The 17,455-nt window shown below is 55.7% G+C and overlaps 2 protein-coding genes across 2 annotated transcripts in view; one reads left to right on the top strand and one right to left on the bottom strand.

Moving 5' to 3' along the window:
- Positions 1 to 17,455, top strand: part of LOC123345793 (endothelial zinc finger protein induced by tumor necrosis factor alpha-like) — a 1,203,704-nt gene that overhangs the window by 287,690 nt on the left and 898,559 nt on the right. The gene's annotated exons all lie outside the window — the stretch shown is intronic.
- On the bottom strand, positions 3,206 to 9,677 carry LOC123345805 (class I histocompatibility antigen, F10 alpha chain-like). Its single transcript, XM_044982860.1, has 5 exons — positions 9,563 to 9,677; positions 7,210 to 7,470; positions 6,267 to 6,635; positions 3,872 to 4,147; positions 3,206 to 3,408 (listed from the first exon to the last, which is right to left on the bottom strand). The coding sequence occupies exons 1-5, from the start codon at positions 9,675 to 9,677 to the stop codon at positions 3,206 to 3,208; spliced, it is 1,224 nt and encodes a 407-aa protein (XP_044838795.1).

The raw sequence follows: 17,455 nt of genomic DNA, 5'->3' as shown, positions 1-17,455 counted from the left end.
TCCAACATGCTTCCGCTCTTGGGAGGGCTGTTCTTTTACACCCTGGACTCTCCTGCGGCGTCTTTTTTAGAGATTCTAGTCCAGGTCAGCTACCTGTGGCTTCTCCAGTGTCACCAAGCCACACCAACTCCGGGGTTGACTGTTGGATCTTACTAAACAGTTAAGCTTTGCAAATGCAATTTCAATTCTGTAACTTGTACTGCCTTTGGTTTGCCTCTGTCTCTATTTTCCACAGCCAGCTGGGGCTGAAAGCAGTTTTTTTTTTGTTTTTTTTTTTGTTTTTTTTTTATACTTAGTATAGTCTGTGCTGATTCTTGACCTTGAACACAAAGCAACTTTCTATCTCTCTGCCAAGCAGCATTTCAAATTAACCCGTTCCTAGATAAATTGCTCACACTGTGTCAGAGGCTTTTCTTTGGTGATTAAAAGCTCCTCTGAGATATATGATCTTATCTAGTTGAAGGTACCTTCTAATGGGCATTGTTTAGATGGATCTTCATGCGTGTGAAGATTCCAATTCTCTAAATACCTGCAGGTTTTAGAACCATCTTACTCTGATTGCGTCCAGTGAGATGATCAGACTGTCAGTAGCCCACATGGAAAGGAAGGGGGGGGGGAGAGAAGATGGGTTCACACACTCCTAGACCCGGTTATCACAGTTTTGGCTTCCAGCATACCAATAGAACAAGGAACAAAAGTACCTCTACCAAAAAGAAAAGCCAGCCCTGGGGCTGCTCTAAGTCCCAGTAATTGTTCAGCACGGCCCACGGACTCGTGGAGTAAATGGAATTATTCATTAGCCGTGTCTGAACCTAGGTACCTTAACCAGAAAGCTTTTACCCACAGTCTTTTACCATTAGGGGCCCAAAGTCCCAACCCTCACTTCGGGGGCGTTAATCCTCAAACCCAGGAGGTAAACGCACTTACCACGCCCGGAGTGGCCGCGTCCGGCAGGTGGACTCCCCTCTTCTGGTACTGTCTTGCCTCCGTGTCTGCTGGAGTTCTCTATGGAGGGGGCGTAGCCGTCCCGGCCGATTGCGGCGACTCGGAGCTCGAGCAAACCAATAGCTCAAGGTGGCCACTCTCCTGAGCCGTCCTCGGCCGCCTCCTACAGGGAGAGAAGTCCCGGCGGAGTCACCAATTTGTTAGCCAAAAGGGCTCGTTTTCCCCCCGGAGCTTACCTAATTACACCAAGGAGGCACGGAGGATCAGAGAGACAAGTACCATTATCTTTATTGATCGGTCAGCTGAGCGGGTGCTCTCATCTCGGCTCGTGCCAAAGAGAGAGACACACCCCACAAGTCCGAACGGGCCTTTTTATAATCAGTAACAAACAACTTAGCCTACGTTTGTCTACGTCATTTGGTTGACCTGTAGAACCTGTACATGTATCTGTTAGGGGATAATTGGGTACGCAGGATACATATATCATTTTGTGGGGGCTACAAGAGACATACAGCTGTTGAGGATACATTTGTCATTCTGAAGGGGAAACAAGGTACATCTGTTGACCCTTTGTACTAAATATCTTGAAGACATACATGGGAACACAGCTGCACACTCTTGGGGAGCCAACATATACTTGGGGAGCCAAACAAAACTGATAAGCGAAATAGCTGACTTAGGTAGATACACGGCCTTCAGTCTAATGAGTTCTGTAAGCTTTCCAACACAGTTTGGACAAGCATAACATAACTTTGGTTTACTCAGGCCTAATACGGAAAGGCTTCATTAGCACTATGATTTTCCAACAGGGGGAGTGGGATCCCATAATCCCCCACTTGCCCCAGCCTCGGCCTGCTCGTCTGACTCTGCTGGCTCCTGCGACTGGAAAAGGGGAACTGCCCCGTGACTGGCACTGGCAGAGACGGGAGGCAGGATTGTGTCAGACCCTTGGGAGGGCAGCTGAGGTGAAGCCCTGGCCAGGGCCAGCTCTAGGCATTCACGCCTGCGGGAGGTCCACCGAAGCCGCGGGACCAGCGGCCCGTCCGCAGGCGTGCCGCCGAAGGCAGCCTGCCTGCTGCCCTCACGGCGACCGGCAGAGCGCCCCCAGTGGCTTGCCACCTCAAGCATGCGCTTGGCATGCTGGGGCCTGGAGCTGCCCCTGGCCCTGGCCGGAGAAGGGCCCAGTGACCGGTGACTTGGAATGAACACGCTGCAGGAGAGACGCAAACCCTGCAATACAACAGCTTAAGACCCAATACCCACAGGAGGAAACTGCTCTGACAGCAACGCCAGAATCTCCCCCAGAGCAGAAGGGAGTCAGTGGACAGAGATCACGGAGACAGCAGGGTCAACGGCTGGGCAGGGCTCCCCCGACGCCGGGGTCCCGTCCCACGCGCCAGGTGTCTGCCCCCATGAAGAGCTGGAGGCAGAATCTTCTCTGATCTATGCTGTGGAGAGAGAAGAAAATCATTCAGAGGTGGTTTTAGCTGTGGGGGTCCCAGCTAGGGTAGGGGGATGGGAATTCAGCTCTGGGCTCCCCCCGCAGTGTCACCTATGGACCCCAAACTGCGCTCTGCACAGAAACCCCCAGTACTGAGAGTGGGACAATGGAGAGAGCGTTACACCCCTACGCAGCTCCAGGTACCGGCCTACATCCCGGCCCCAGAGCCAGGCTAAGGGGCCCCAGTGCATGCTGGGATGCTGGCTGAGCTCTGCTCTCGGGATGACCTGTGGATGCTGTTCCGGCCCTTTGGGGTTCCCTGGGTTTGGGATCAGGCAGTGCGTCTGTCAGAGAATCCCGGGGAGCCGGGGAAGGGCGACGGCTGGGGACGGCCTCGCAGATTCCCACAGGCCGAGGAATTGTCAGACCCAGAGTAACCAGCGATCGGGGCCCATCTCCAGTCACTGCTGGGCTCCCTTCTCCCCTGACAGGGACCCCCCCACGCACCCATAATGCACTGGGGCATCTGGGCCCCATTCCCAGGATTTACTCACTGGCTGCCAGAGCGTAAGGGTCTGAAACACAAGCAGAGAATGAGGGTCAGTGCAGGGGAGCAAGGTAACCCCTCCCCCGCAGAGACCCCGACCCCCCTCCTCCGGACACAGGGCTTCCTGTGACCCCAACTACACCTAGCCCAGGCCAGCCCCACCCCAGTGCTCCCCACAGCAATGACAGAGCCCACTCTGCCCCCAGCAGGGCCGGGTTACAGTCATCAGCCCTGCCCCATGGCCCTGCCCCACCTCTGCTTGGGGGGCAGTGCTAGGAGCCATTCCCCCGTGGGCTGGCTGGGCTGCCCCACGCCCCAGAGCTCCCCACATCCCGGCTCCGCGGGGACCGTCTCTCACCTGCTGATTTTCTCCTCCACAGGACGACGCCGGCCCCTACGGCTCCAGCCAGAACCAGCACGGCCAGGACGATGGCGGCCAGGACCCCGGGGGGCAGGGGGCCCTTCTTCCCAGGGGCTGTGGGATGGAGAAGGGCCCAGGTCACCGAGGGGAGCAGCCGCTGGGGCATCCTCCTGGGGCAGCCACAGGCCTTTGCCTTGAACGTCTCCCCGAGGGCGTCTGCAGAGACCTGGCCCCAGGGGAGGGGAAAGGCTGAGCTGGGAGGGGGACGGGGATGGGGCCAGAGGGCGGGTGCTCTGCCAGGCACTGCCAGACACACGCCACAGAGCAGCCAGGCCCTTCCCGCGTAACGACGTCAGCCTGTGGAACTCACTGTCACTGGATGCCACCACAGCCAGAAAATCAGAATCTCTGAGGGATCGGCCATTTCTGTGGGTCACACGAATACCCAGAGCTAGACGAGTTCACACTGACGATGGGCAGGGATATTGACCTTCCTACAGCCCAGCCTCACCCCATCTCTGTAATTCCCATGGGGCTGTGCCCCCACCCACAGACCCTACCATTCACCCCCCCTTACCCCAGACCAGCGTGGGCTCCCCCAGGCTGCTGTGCTCCACCCGGCAGGCGTAGCGGTGCCCGTCCTGCTGCGGGGAGATCTCCAGGGACGACTGCGTGTAGTAGGTGCCGTCAGCATTGGGTAGGATCCCGCTGGAGTCCATCTCCGCCAGGATGTCTTCTCCGTCCCGCACCCAGGAGACGTGGATGGGACGTGGGTAAAAGCCCCTGGCGCGGCAGGAGAGGATGATGGAGCTGTCGGGGGTGTCTCTGCAGGAAACCGAGACCTCGGGAGGCACTGGAAGGAAGACACCACGCATGTGAGCCACATGCCAGGGGCTGGGACCATGTAACAGACAGAAGACAAAGGCTCCACATTGTGTGGATTACTCAAGTGTGTGTGAGACCTGATCTGCACCTGTTTACACTGATTTGTAAATGGAGCTAATTAATGTGGTGTAAATCCTCTGATCACATTGGTGGTAGCTGAACTGGGTAGTTGCCAGCACAGGCCTGGGCCCGGCTCTCCTTCGCTGCGCGTGATCCCGCGCTGTAACATGGCTACGTCACGGCAGGCTGTCACTGGGCCACCCAAACACACGTGTGCGATTTAGGGGCTAAGTGCCAGATTTCCAAACGCCCCTCGGTGCCTAACCCCGGTGATTTCATGGGGAGCCAGGTGCCTCCATTCGGAAATCCCAGCTGGCCCCTGTCTGCATCGTCAGGCCCTTAAATCCCTTTGTCACGCGGCCCCGAGTCCCTGCCTATGTCTTTGCCCTCGGCAGCTGCGGTGCCAGCGCTGGCCAAAAAACCACAAAACAAATTTTTCTTTGTATAGAGACAACATGCATCCCCCTCCCCCACCCCCTCCTCCTTCACACTCACAAGGGGCTGGGCCTTTTCCACACCAAACATGCCAAAAAAAAACCCCAACTCCCAACCCAGATAGGGAAGAGTGAAAAGTCAGGACAGGGGATTGGGGGTAATAGGATCCTATATAAGAAAAAGCCCCAAATATCGGGACTGTCCCTATAAAATCAGGACATCTGGTCACCCTAAGCCCAGAGCTGGGACGTTTCAGCCCGAAAAGGGAAGTCTGAGTCAGCTGGAAGCTAACAGGAAAGGCCCTGCAGAACGGAGACGCCCAGGCAGCCAGAATCATCTAACAACCCGTCTGCACTAATAACAACCCACAGCTCTCATCCAGCACTTGTCATCGGTTATTCTCAAGCGCTTTACAAAGGACGTCATTGTCATTATCCCCATTTCACAGATGGGGAAACTGAGGCACGGAGTGTGGGAGTGACTGGCCCGAGGTCACCTTGCAGACCAGTGACAGAGCTGGGACTAGAACTGAGGTGTCCTGAGTCCCAGCCCAGTGCACTATCCATAGGCCAGTGTTTCTCAGTGACCGGTTGTCACGGAGTCCCCGGGTGATGCTCTGGAGCTGCTCCCCACAAAGCCAGGCAGGACTCTGGGGAGCCTCCTCTCCCTCGGAGCAGCCTGTCTGCAGGGCAAGAAGCTCCCACGGCTTCACCTCCTGGGTCTGACCTTGGAGCATTCAGCATCCTCTGCCCCTCCGTGCGCTTCCCCCAGCGAGTCCGCCCAGGCGGGGTCCTGGTGGGGCCACAGGGTCCTGCCCCCCCACTGCGCAGTCAGACGTGACTCTCAGCCAGCCAGTAACACAGAGGTTTATTCGATGACAGGAACAGGGTCTAAAACAGAGCTTGTAGGTACCGCGAACGGGACCCCTCGGCCAGGTCCATTCTGGGGCCCAGCGAAACAGACCCCCCATGTCTGCACTGCACTTCCCGTCCCCAGCCAGCTCCAGACTGAAACCCCCTCCAGCCCCTCCTCTCTGGCCTTTGTCTCTTTCCCGGGCCAGGAGGTCACCTGATCTCTTTGTTCACCTTTAGCTATTTCCTTACAGCGGGGGAAGGGCCCTGACCATTTGTTGCCAGGATACAGAGTGTCGGCCATTTATACACACTGGAGACTTAAGAACTGCAGAGGGGACACTGAGGCCCCCACACAGTATTCAGAGGAAACATTAAGAACAGTCCCACTTTGTCACATCAGTCCGTGGCCCACGCCTGGTCCCTGGCAGCCTCGTTGCCTGGATTTCCCCGACACAGACTATTAATATGTAAAATGTAAAGGGCTTTTTCTGTACTTGCATTTGCCATCACTGCATCCATTCAGTTATTGCTGAATGAGAAATACCCAGGACCCATTGTTCCATTTGCTCTCTCACGCGGTCCCTGGCGGTTCAGGAAGGCAGCAAGCCGGTCCCTGGTATCAGAGAGGTTGAAAAGTGCTGCACTAGGTCACAGCGCCCCTCTGGACATGTCCACGTCCCATTGGAGTCACTGTGCCCCGTCGCCCCAACCCATGACAGATCCCTGCTGCTCACTCACCCTGCCGCTCCAGCACCGCCCTCCCCTGCTGCACCAGGCGCCGCAGGGTCTCCAGGCACTCGGACTGCAAGAGCCACTGGACATACCGAGTCCAGGTCTTGGCCAACGTCTCCCAGCGCTGCTTCACGGGGACAGCCGGCTGCACGGCCGCGACCCACGTCCCCGTCTGGGCATCAAATCTCATGAAGTCCCCCCCGTCGTAGGCGTACTGGAACCTCGGGTCCACGGGGGTCTGGCCGCTCAGCGCACAGCCCACGTGAACCTGCTCAGTGTGAACCCCTGTGGAGGAGGGAGAGAGCTCAGACCGTGCATTGAAATCAGGGAAAGGTGGGGTCAGAGGGGGCTTGGCCGGACGGTGACACCAGGGCACTGAGATCCGGGAAATGTGTCTGTAGGTGGCTGGGGTTAGAGGGTTTTAACCCTTCCCAGTTCTACTCTGCCCATTTGGAGAAGGGGTGACCAGACCTGCACGCAGTATTCAAGGTGTGGGTGCACCATGGATTTATATAGAGGCTTTAAGATATTTTCTGTCTTATTTTCTGTCCCTTTCCTAATGGTTCCTGACGTTCTGTTAGCCTGGGGACAGGCTGTTTCTGCAGAATTGTTATTTTTCATGAAAAAATTTCAATTTGGCCAGAAAACATTGAATTTCTGTTGGGGAAATTGAAAGGGAAGATCCTGGGGCTGCCCGGTTCCCTGCCTGGGATTCTCCTGAGAGGGAAGTTTCCTTCCCATGGAAACCTCCCATTTCCGACTTCCCTTCCGATCGGGAATGAAACCACTTCCAGGAATAACACATTTTCTGAGGGAAGAAAACTCCATGTTCCAGCCAGCGCAGGTTTGGGCAGCACGTGGCACAGCGAGGCCCCGATCCCCAGGGGGAGTGATTCTGAGCGGGCAGCTCTCGCGTGTCCATTCCTAACAAGAACCCTCAGACACTCACCATCCGTCTGGTTGTGCAGCTGCATCCACCTCCTGGTAATGACTTCAGAGTCCTCCTCATGCACCCAAAACTCCTGGGTCTTTTCCTGGAGATACTCAGCGCCCAGGGCCTGTTCTGCCCACGGCTGGGTGGCTCTGACCTCTCGCCTGTCACTGCTGTAGTACAGGATCTGAACGTCATCCAGCCGGGCGATCATGGTGAAGTGATGGGTCCCGTCTTCGTTGATGACGGCTGTGACTAGCACGGACAGGCTGTGGCGCCCTAAAGCAACAAGACAGGAGCGAGGTTGAGTTAACAAGCGGCTTTGTCCCCTGCTCAGGGGACAAGAGGGTCACCCACTGGGGTCAAGCAGAGACCTCCCAGCCCCAGCCACGTCCCCCTGCCCTCAGCCCCATCCTGGGCGAGGGACAAGCTGGGATCTGTCAGTAACTCAGACTGCACAGAGCCGAGGGGGAATCAGGTAGGACGATCTCTCAGCCTGCGCCTCTGAAAGCCGGTGGCTTGTTTGGTGGGAGGGGATCAGACATTGACTGGGGGTGGTGGTTAACTGCCCGATAAAGAACTGCCCCCCATCGTGAAATGCCCTGAGGATGGGAGGGGTGGATATGCCAACTGCCTACAGCGGAACCTGGGGTGTTTGTGACCCGTGTGGCTGTCTGCGGTGTGTGTGGGGGGCGTGTGCGTGTGATGTCTGTACAACTGGGGCGGTGCGGGTGTGGGTGTGCAAGGCCCTTCGGTGTCAGCTTTTACTGATTTTTACAAAAAAAATTCCCGGAAGTGAGTTTACACTGATATTTTACAGAAGTGAGTTTTTACTGATTTTCACCCCAGTTTTGGCTCACTCAGCTACAAGGAAATGCTGATTATGGTAAGAAAATCCAACCCATGACAGCAGGTCAATTTGTTGGTGTTACCCCAACTTTTGTTTCCACCTTAGCTGAGCCGGTGCCCCTCCATTCCCCCCCACACACTGGGCTATCGCACAGGACTGCCAGAGCCGGGGTACCAGGGGTAACCGGAGCTCACCCATTTCCCAGCGGAGAACATGGAGTTTCGCTGAGGTTAGGTGACCCCACTGCTGTTTTTCCCACGACACCACTGCCCGCGAGGGTCGCTGGGCCGGTCCCCCTCTGCTCCAACTTACCCCTATGGGTCAGGGGGGGATCTTGGGCTGGGGGTTGGGGATTTCTGGCAGGCCCCCAGAGAAGGATGGGGGAGTGTGGGGGGCTCAGGCCCGTGGAGGAGAACGGAGCCGAGAGGCTGGAGGGTTAAGGAGCAGAGCCCTTGTCAGCAGGCCCTGCAGAAAGTTCTCGCTGGCAGGTCATTCCCCCCCGCACCGTGTTTCCAGCTGATTTTCCCTGGTCTGCCTCCCCCCAGCCCCCCAGGTGCAGCTAGTGCCTGACCCCCTTCACCCCGGCTCTACTCACCATCTGCTGCTGCTGCCCCCAGCACCCCCCAGCACAGCCCCAGGGCGACACCCAGGGCTATGGCTCCTGTGCTGGGTCAGGGGTCTCCCCCAGTCTGGAGATGAACAAACCCCCCAGTTCCAGTCCCTGGGAATCTGCAGCCCCCCCAACCCCATCACTTTCACTTTCCCAAGTGTTGCCAATCACAAGCCCAGCCGGCCAATCAGAATGCGGGGCTGGATCTTGCTGGCAGTATCCCAGCAGAACCAGGTCTGGGAGGTTTCTCCTCAGAGCTGCAGGTGAAGAGCCATTCACCTGGCAGCACCCCAGGGAGGCTCTGCTAGCGGGTGCCGGGGGGGGGGGGGACAGACTCCAGCACCTCGGGGGTCAGTCCCCACCCCAAACTCCTGCACGTGGGAGCCCAGCTGTCAATTCTCACAATGTCCTAGCTCCCAAGGCCAGACTGGCCCATCTAATCTGAGCCCTGCCCGGCATTCACTGCCGGTTGAACTGGGGCAGATCTCTTAGCAAACCTCCAGCCTTGCACTGTTTGGAGTCTGTTCTGAAAGCCCCAGCTCCCGGAGTCCTGGGGTCCTGTCAGAAGGAGACTCTCCTCTTTGATTTTAACAAGCAGGTTCCTAGTCCTGGGGTTTGTGAAGAAAAGTTTGAAAACTTGAAATGAGAGCGACCAAAAGACCCAGAAACCAGGCAAAAAAGAAAGAAAGAAAGAGAAAGCCACAAATGTATTTTTCTTTAAAAAATCTCTCAATTTTTAAGCTGAATGTGGTCAGGGCTGCAGACGCTTCAGACCGTGATATGAGTGACGTCTTCGGCACCCCTAGGCCAGTCGTTCTCAAGCTTATATGCTCACTCCCCCCTTCTTTGTGTCTGTAGCCGTTTCACACACACTAGTACACGCATCGATATATGCGGTGCCGGTGCCGCACTTGAATCCATTTCAGCCTCTTTGTGCTTCACTTGAGATGGTTTTGCTGTTGTTGCACAAATGAGCCAATGAGCCAGTGTAATAAGAGGAAAAGCAAACCTGCGGTTGTGGGCCATGCTTACAGCCACTAACCGTGCACCCCGCCTCGGAGCAACCGGGTTAACGTACCGATAGTAACGCCTGCGTAAGGCCCTGCTAGCTTAACAGAAACCCATCAAACTGCACCATGGCATCTCGAGTCTAATGCACAGCGCCACCTGCGGAGCGGCTCTGTCTGGCGGAATCAGCGGTGCTAGTTATTCAGTGCTGGGGGTACAATGTGCGCAGTGCGCTGGTTTTCCCTAAAAATTCTCAGCTTCTCTCCCCCCCCCCCGAATACATTACACACACCCCAGTTGACGAATCTCTGCCCTGCGTCACTGGGGCACAAACTGTGGGGCACAAAGAAACCGGGATCCTTTGGGTCCCCCAGGACCTGCTGCCATAATAGTGGAAGTGGGGCAAAAATAGAGAGGTGTTGTGAGGCGGAAAAAAAAATTAAAAATTCTCCTGTGCAGCAACCAACACGAACGCCCCGGCCAGCAGCCGCCGCTCCCCAGCTGCCCAGCTCTCAGGGCAGTGCCGCCGCCAGCAGCAGCGCCGATAGACGGATTAATGCCGATTACCAGTAATGGGGGACGGCCGCGACACATTCCATGCATGGAAAGCGGGGGCACGACTGGAGCAGTTTGCACACCACTGCCTGAGGCAGCCGACAGCAGAGCCAGGGATGAACCCACATCTCCCCGAGGACGTTCCCTAGACCCCACGGCAGCAGAGCCCTGGGATCACCAGTGCGCCCCGTACGACGCCAGGCCAGAGAACTGCCCCTACATAATTCCTGGAGCAGATCTTACAGACAAGCAGCCAGTCCTGGTTCACAAACCGCCAGGGATGGAGAATCCCCCACGGCCCTGGGCAGATGTTCCAGCGGTTAATTCCCCTCACTGTAAAACTCTGCTGCTTACGTCCAGCGCCTGCCCATGGGCTGTGCCCGCTCCCAGCAGCCCCGTGAATCTCGGCAGAGAAGTGCAGCTGTTATTGCTGGCGGGAGAATTCTCCAGCCCCTCCGAACCCCCAGCCCCAGGCTGGGCTGGGCAGGGCTGCCTGGGGGGGGGAGCAAGTGGGGCAATTTGCCCCAGGCCCTGCTGGTGCCCCCACAAGAATACAGTATTCTATAGTGTTTCAACTTTTTTTTATGGAAGGGGCCTCCGAAATTGCTTTGCCCCAGGCCCCCTGAATCCTCTGGACAGCCCTGGGGCTGGGCCTGACACAGCAGGGGGGCTCGTACCCAGCCCACACTTCTCAAAAGGGCCCCTGGCTTTGGGTGACACCTCGACCCTCCCAGGGCGCGTGAACCAGAGCCAGCCCTAAGGCCCCTGGGGCTCTGCACGGCTGCCCTTCCACCTCACTGCCCCCTGCAGACACCAGGGGACACGGTGCAGCTGGGCCCTGGGTCCTTTGGCCTCAGCCCCTCCCGTACTCACCCCCAGCAGCTGCTGCCCCCAGGAGGCACCAACAGACCCCCAGGGCGACACCCAGGCGGCGGCTCATGGTTCCTGCCCTGGGGAGGGGTCTCACCCCCTGGCCACGGGGAAGCAGCGGGCGAGCCAGCCGGCAGCCCCTGCAAACAGCCTGTGCACTCTGCTCACTGCACGCCCAGGCAGTGCCAGGACCGAGGCCTGACCGGAGCAGGTAGCAGCCGTGTGCCAGGTACGGCTCCCTGCAGGGCGTGACGTGTGCTGTGTGCACAGCTAATCCTGGCACCTGACCGGCCAGTGTCCCGGGTGCGCCCCCTGCACAGGGCTCAGTCACAAACCAGCAGCCACCTGCCTCCCCGCGGCAGGACAACGCTGGGAGCAGACAGCATCCATGGGCGCTGACCCGGCGCTCTGCCAAAGGCCATAGACCCCCCGGTGCAGGGAGAGTCCCCGCACCAGACACACTGTGGGACAAAGTCCTGATTTCTTCATGCTGCAGCCCCAGCCAGACAGCCTCAGTCCCACCCGGTCACGGGGAATCCTCCAATCAGGGGCAGCGGCTGTGGCCGTTGGAAGAGCGGAGGTCACTGATTGGCTGGAGACCTGATCACCATCTGTGATGAGGTGAGTGGGTGCTGTAACGCCAGGCAGGGGAGGCCCCTTGTGCCCAGGCTGGGGGTGGCTTTGTTAGCAACACTGGACAGACCCCCACGGGCCCGTCCAGCCCAGGATCCAGATCAGACCAATGGGCGCATCTAGCCTGGTACCTTGGCACCTGCCCTTGCAGAAGAACACCAGGCTTTCCTGTCTAGAGAACTCTGCAGCCATGAAACGTGGTGCCCGGAGTTCTGCAACAATTCTACTTTGCCATTAAAGTCTATTGTAGGATTCTAAAAAATAACACAGTATAATAGAGTATCCTGTGGAACTCCCTGCCACATGATATAAAAGGCAAGAGCTAAGAAGGATACCAAACAAGTCAGAACATTTCTATCTAATGCTGCAGCAGCTGAGCACCTCGCAATCCTTTTATCCTCATGCCCCCTTGGCAACAGGGAAAGGCTATTATCCTGATGGGGAAACTGAGGCCCAGAGAGACTAGGGTCACCCAGGAAGTGTGTGGCAGCGCCAGGTCTCCCAGGCTAGCACCCTAACCACTGGAAGGCCACAGGCACACTCAGAACAACTAGCTGTACACTGGGATTCAAAGATGTAACAGATATAAATCCCCTAGCTCAGGGCACAGGTCAGTGACTAACCGAGGGGCTGGAGGTGTGATTCAGGGTGAGCTGGTCGGCCTTTGGCTTGACCCGGCTGGTATCCACCACCCCGGGCCCCCAACGCTCTGGATCCACGTTGCTGAGGGAAATAAATGATCATCGCACAGGTCAACTTTCCCTCGACAGGCGGCAGCTGCCAGGTCTGGGGCCCGTCACTGGGGGACGCGGGGGCAGTTGTAGGGACCAGCCCTTGGGGGGGCTCAGAGTCTCCTCCAGAGCCCTGACGTCTGGGGAACAAACAGCCGAGCCGCCCACGTTCCAGGGTCTGTGTTTTATTAGCTCAATAGCCCAGCAAAAGCTTCAGACAAAATATGTACAAATGGAAGAACATGAAATCGTCCAGTTACTTACTGTGCTCAGGCAGGTTCACTAAACCACCCCACGTGCATTAACAGCCCCCGCGAAGGGCTACGTAACACTCCGGGAGGCGGCGGATCTGGGTCGCTAGCAGCACCGCAGGCACAGCGCATCCCCAAGGCCAAGCCGGACGTTTCGGTTCCAGCCCAAGAGCTGACAGAGGGAGGGTCCGATCGCTCCCTGGGGACGTGAACATCGGCAGCAGAGCTGTCAGTGCCATTAAGGCGCCTGCCCGAATTATGGCTGATTCGGTAACAGCCGATCTCTTCCCCCGCCACACACAGAGTCACATTCCAATACGCCCGGTTACGCTGAACGCTCAGACGAGGAACGTAGTGAAAACAACAGGACTTCACAGGGTTAAATGTACAGGTGCTAACCCTGAAATACCTGCGCGTGTGATCTTTCCAATAGTGAGGCTGTGTGACCTAGGGCTGGTGTCGGGATCTGAGCAGCTATTCTATAGGCGCTGTGCTCATATAGATTCTGTGGGTCTTACACACACACACACACACACCAGAACACTAAGCCAGAGGCATCCACGCTCGCTAATGAGAACTAGAAAACACCCAGAGAGGTGGACGCTTTTGCTGGGTGTTTCAGCGCGACTCACGGGGGTCCATTCAGCCGGCTGGGCTGCGATTAGCCGGGGGCCTTGTCAGCTCATGCGTGCTAAGGTCGATGGCTTTGCAGGCCAGCTAGCGGTGACTCACTTGTAGGTGTCAGATCTTGGACACCCCACGCTGCTGGATATTACCCCTCGGTGGCCAGCGGGGGGTGGATGAGGCACAGGGCACTTTGTCAGGTCTGATGGCATGGCATGGCCAGAGGCCAGCAGCCAGTGCAGCCTAGCTGGCCTAACGAGTGAAGGCAACCTCAGGCTCCCGTGGCCAGTCAGAATGGGGCAGTCTCTTTCTGAGGTCACTGGCATCACCCAATGGGGTCTGATTAGGACCCCTTTATGCAAATAAAAGACCTCCTAATTCCCATAATTTTGGGCTCAGAAAGCCCTCGGATCCAAAAATATATGCAGTCCGCAGGTCTGTAAGTATCTGAGACAATGGAGGTCTTGGGTCAGCCCCAGACAACATTTGATCCAGCCTGCAAAAGTCCTGGCTTTATTTTAAATGATTTAAAAAAATGCGAAGCCAGCAAGAAGTTGGAACTGAAAAGGAAAAACCCAGTTCTGCATTCCCGGAGCCAGGGCCGGAGAGGGACAGGTCCTCGGTCTTCTGCTGATCCTGCTGCACAGAGAGATGCTCACATATTTAAGAATTCTATTAAGATGATGTTAAAATTAAAAAAAAGAGAACAGTACAGAGTTTAAGCATAGAAGTTTCTGGTTATCAGGGAATAACATACAGATTATCCAGGGGTGCGAAGTTCGGTTTAAGATTGGGTGGCGTAAGGAATACATGATCTGCAATATCCCCGATTGGGGGTAAAAGGTTAACGGGTCAAAGTGCAGACATTGAGATATGATGGTATGTTGTTCATATAATGGCTATGTTCAGGTGTGGAGTATAATGAGTGGATGCGATGATGAGGATGGATTGACCCTCATTTGGTGAGATTTAACGTTCAGTGAGTTTATGGTTCCAGTTCATATGGTCCAATGGAGAAAGTGTCTTGGTCCCTTTCTCGTAGTCAATGCACGATGTTGCTCCGGTTCACGCCTCCTGGCCAGGGCCGGCACTTCCATTAGGCGACCCTAGGCAGTCGCCTAGGGCGCCAGGATTTGGGGGGCGGCATTTTGTGCGATCCCCACGGGGCGCACAGGAGCTTCCAGTTCCGCTCCCGTTGCGCCGCCGAAGAAGGACCTTCTGCCGACGTGCCGCGGAAAACAGCGACAATCGAGCAGCTCAGTGACTGCCGCTGTCGCCTGCGGCATTTCGGCGGAGGGTCCATCTTCGGTGGCGCAACGGGAGCAGAATCGGAAGCTCCCACACGCCCCGTGGGAAGCGCACAAAATGCCACCCCCCAAATTCTGCCTAGGGCGCCAGAAACCCTGGCGCTGCTCCTGCTCCTGGTACTATCGGTGGCCAGTGATGTGTTTGATGTAGATGTCCCTGGACCATCAGATGGTGTCTGAGACCATGAGGCACCTCATGAGCCGTGCTTAGTGTTGACCAATCCCACAGGTCTGCAGCACATGCTTGTTGCAGGGGTCCCAGGCGCCCAGGGCGCCGACGATCAGGCGTCCATCTGCACCTCGTAGCCCTTCGCTCTCAGGGTGTCAGCCGGGGCGGGGGGGGGGGGCGTACTTTTCCAGCTTACGAGCTCTGGCTTCGATTACACACATGCTGAGATTCTGAGACTCAGCGGCTCAGCTTTGTGCAGAACTGGGGGGAGGGGGCGTTGTTGACACACAACATTCAGGGCAAAGCTCGGACCTGAGCTCAACCAGAGCACAGAGTCTTTTCCTGCTGAAAATCACCATTTTGGGATTCGCTTTTTCCAAGCAGGCCCATTTACCTCTCAGATGCGGGTGGGGTAGCCCATAATTCCCCGCTGTGGGGCTCCCCCGCCCCATCTGTGCCTGCTCGTCAGACTCTGTACAGATTCCTGCTGCTGGACAAGAGGAACTGCCCCGTCCCTGGCACTGGTGGCACGGCCCCCGCAGAGACGGGAGTGTTAGGGGGCTTATTCCTTCACTCGCTTACTTCCCCGGTCCTTCTCGCATGAACAGAGAGCGACAATACGCGAAGTCCGAAGGTGCAAACAATTTGCTGTTTATTGGGGTGAACTGCCAGCAAGCACTGATTTCATTTTCCTTCCTTAGTGTCCCCCTTCCCAGCTCTGACGCCACAGAGCCTCGCCTGTGTCAATGTTCCCATTCCCCCCCCTTAGTGAAACATGAGTCCAATTCTCCCACCCCCATTCCCCATTCCTATTCCCCCTCTTACTTCCTGATTCTCTAGTCTGCAGTCAAAGTTGAGTTTTGCTTAGCTAGACCTTAACCAATCGTTCTACTGAAATTTAACTAACCAATCCTAACACACTGTAACATGGTTATTTAACCAATTATATCCCACCATCTTCATTGGTTTACACCCAACAAAATTAGTTATACAGCAGACAGAAACAATTACAGAACCAGAGACCATGCAAATAAACAATAGGGAAATGGGGACTACAGTGACAGAACAATACAGAAATGAGGATTTCACACCCCAGCTATTGATAAGTGAGTTCTTGCCAGACAGGATGCTCTCAAACTAAGAAGGGGACTGTAGCCCACGAAAGCTCATGCTCAAATAAATTTGTTAGTCTCTAAGGTGCCACAAGGACCCCTGTTCTTTCAATCAAACTAAGTTTCCTTTTACATCTTCTAGGCTCTTCCCTTTCTCTGGAGGTGACAGGAATATCAGGGCAGGGTTGTATTCCTATCAGCCAATGGCGCCTTATTTCAAGGTGACTAGTTTGGAATGTGAGGATGTGACCGTACACTTCCCAGCTTATGGCTGCCTCTGCTGCTTAGCCCAAAGGTCTGTTGGTGTCCCTAGGCCTAAGTGAACCAAAGTTGTGACTCTAGGCCTGAGTGAACCAAAGTTCTTCCATGCTGTGAACTTTAACCAGCCTAAAATGCTACCAAACAGCAAGCAAAATGTGTCACTGTCAGCTTTCTTAGCTTGCAGCTGCAGGACAGCTCGAAACAGCAAAAAGCGGCAGTAAGACGGGGGAGGAAAGTCTGCATGCGTCGGTGCTGTGAAGGCCATAGATAAACATGCGAATGAGAACAGTTCTAACAAGCTACAATATAGTGTTTAGTGTAACTGTTGTAAGGGGGAGGGAGGAAGGGGTGAAAACAAGGGGGGTATAAATACTGGGACCCCCCTGCGTGCGGGGGTGCAGGATTTGACCGTTGCGTCCAAAGAAGTGGGCTGTAGCCCAGGAAAGCTTATGCTCAAATAAATGTGTTAGTCTCTAAGGTGCCACAAGTGCTCCTGTTTTTTGTGTGGATACAGACAAACACGGCTGCTACTCTGAAACCTGTATCCTAACAGCAGCAAAGAGTCCTGCTGCACCTTATAGACTAACAGACGTACTGGAGCATGAGCTTTCGTGGGTGAATATCCACTTCGTCGGATGTATTGGAGCATGAGCTTTCACCCACAAAAGCTCATGCTCCAATACGTCTGTTAGTCTATAAGGTGCTGCAGGACTCTGCTGCTTTTACAGATTCAGACTAAGGCCTGGTCTACACTACGCTTTTAAACTGGTTTTAGGAGTGTTAAACCGATTTAACGCCACACCCGTCCACACTAAGAGGCCCTTTATATCAATATAAAGGGCTCTTTAAACCGGTTTCTGTACTCCTCCCTAACGAGAGGAGTAGCGCTAATATCGGAATTACCATATCGGATTAGGGTTAGTGTGGCCGCAAATCGACAGTATTGGCCTCCGGGCGGTATCCCACAGTGCACCACTGACCGCTCTGGACAGCAATCTGAACTCGGATGCAGTGGCCAGGTAGACAGGAAAAGCCCCGCGAACTTTTGAATATCATTTCCTGTTTGCCCAGCGTGGAGCTCCGATCAGCAAGAGTGGCGATGCAGTCCCAAATCCAAAAAGAGCTCCCGCATGGACAGTACGGATGTGATCGCTGTATGGGGAGGCAAATCTGTTCAAAGCTCCGTTACAGAAGATGAAATGACAAAGCATTTTTAAAAAATCTCCAGACAGAGGCCACAGCAGGGACTCAGTGCACTGCTGCGTGACAAGCGTAATGGAAAG

The sequence above is a fragment of the Mauremys mutica genome, chromosome 12 (genome assembly GCF_020497125.1).
Source record: "Mauremys mutica isolate MM-2020 ecotype Southern chromosome 12, ASM2049712v1, whole genome shotgun sequence".
Taxonomy (NCBI): Eukaryota; Metazoa; Chordata; order Testudines; family Geoemydidae; genus Mauremys; species Mauremys mutica.
The sequence above is the reverse complement of the archived record's forward strand: the minus strand, read 5'-3'. Positions and strand labels throughout refer to the sequence as shown.

Coding starts and splice junctions, on each gene's coding strand:
- LOC123345805 (XM_044982860.1), bottom strand. CDS start 9,677: ATGGCCCACAACCGCAGGTTTGCTTTTCCTCTTATTACACTGGCTCAT. Junction 6,636..7,209: donor GCTGCACAACCAGACGGATG/GTGAGTGTCTGA, acceptor CCCGGATCTCAG/TGCCCTGGTGTCACCGTCCG. Junction 4,148..6,266: donor GGCGGTGCTGGAGCGGCAGG/GTGAGTGAGCAG, acceptor TCTTCCTTCCAG/TGCCTCCCGAGGTCTCGGTT.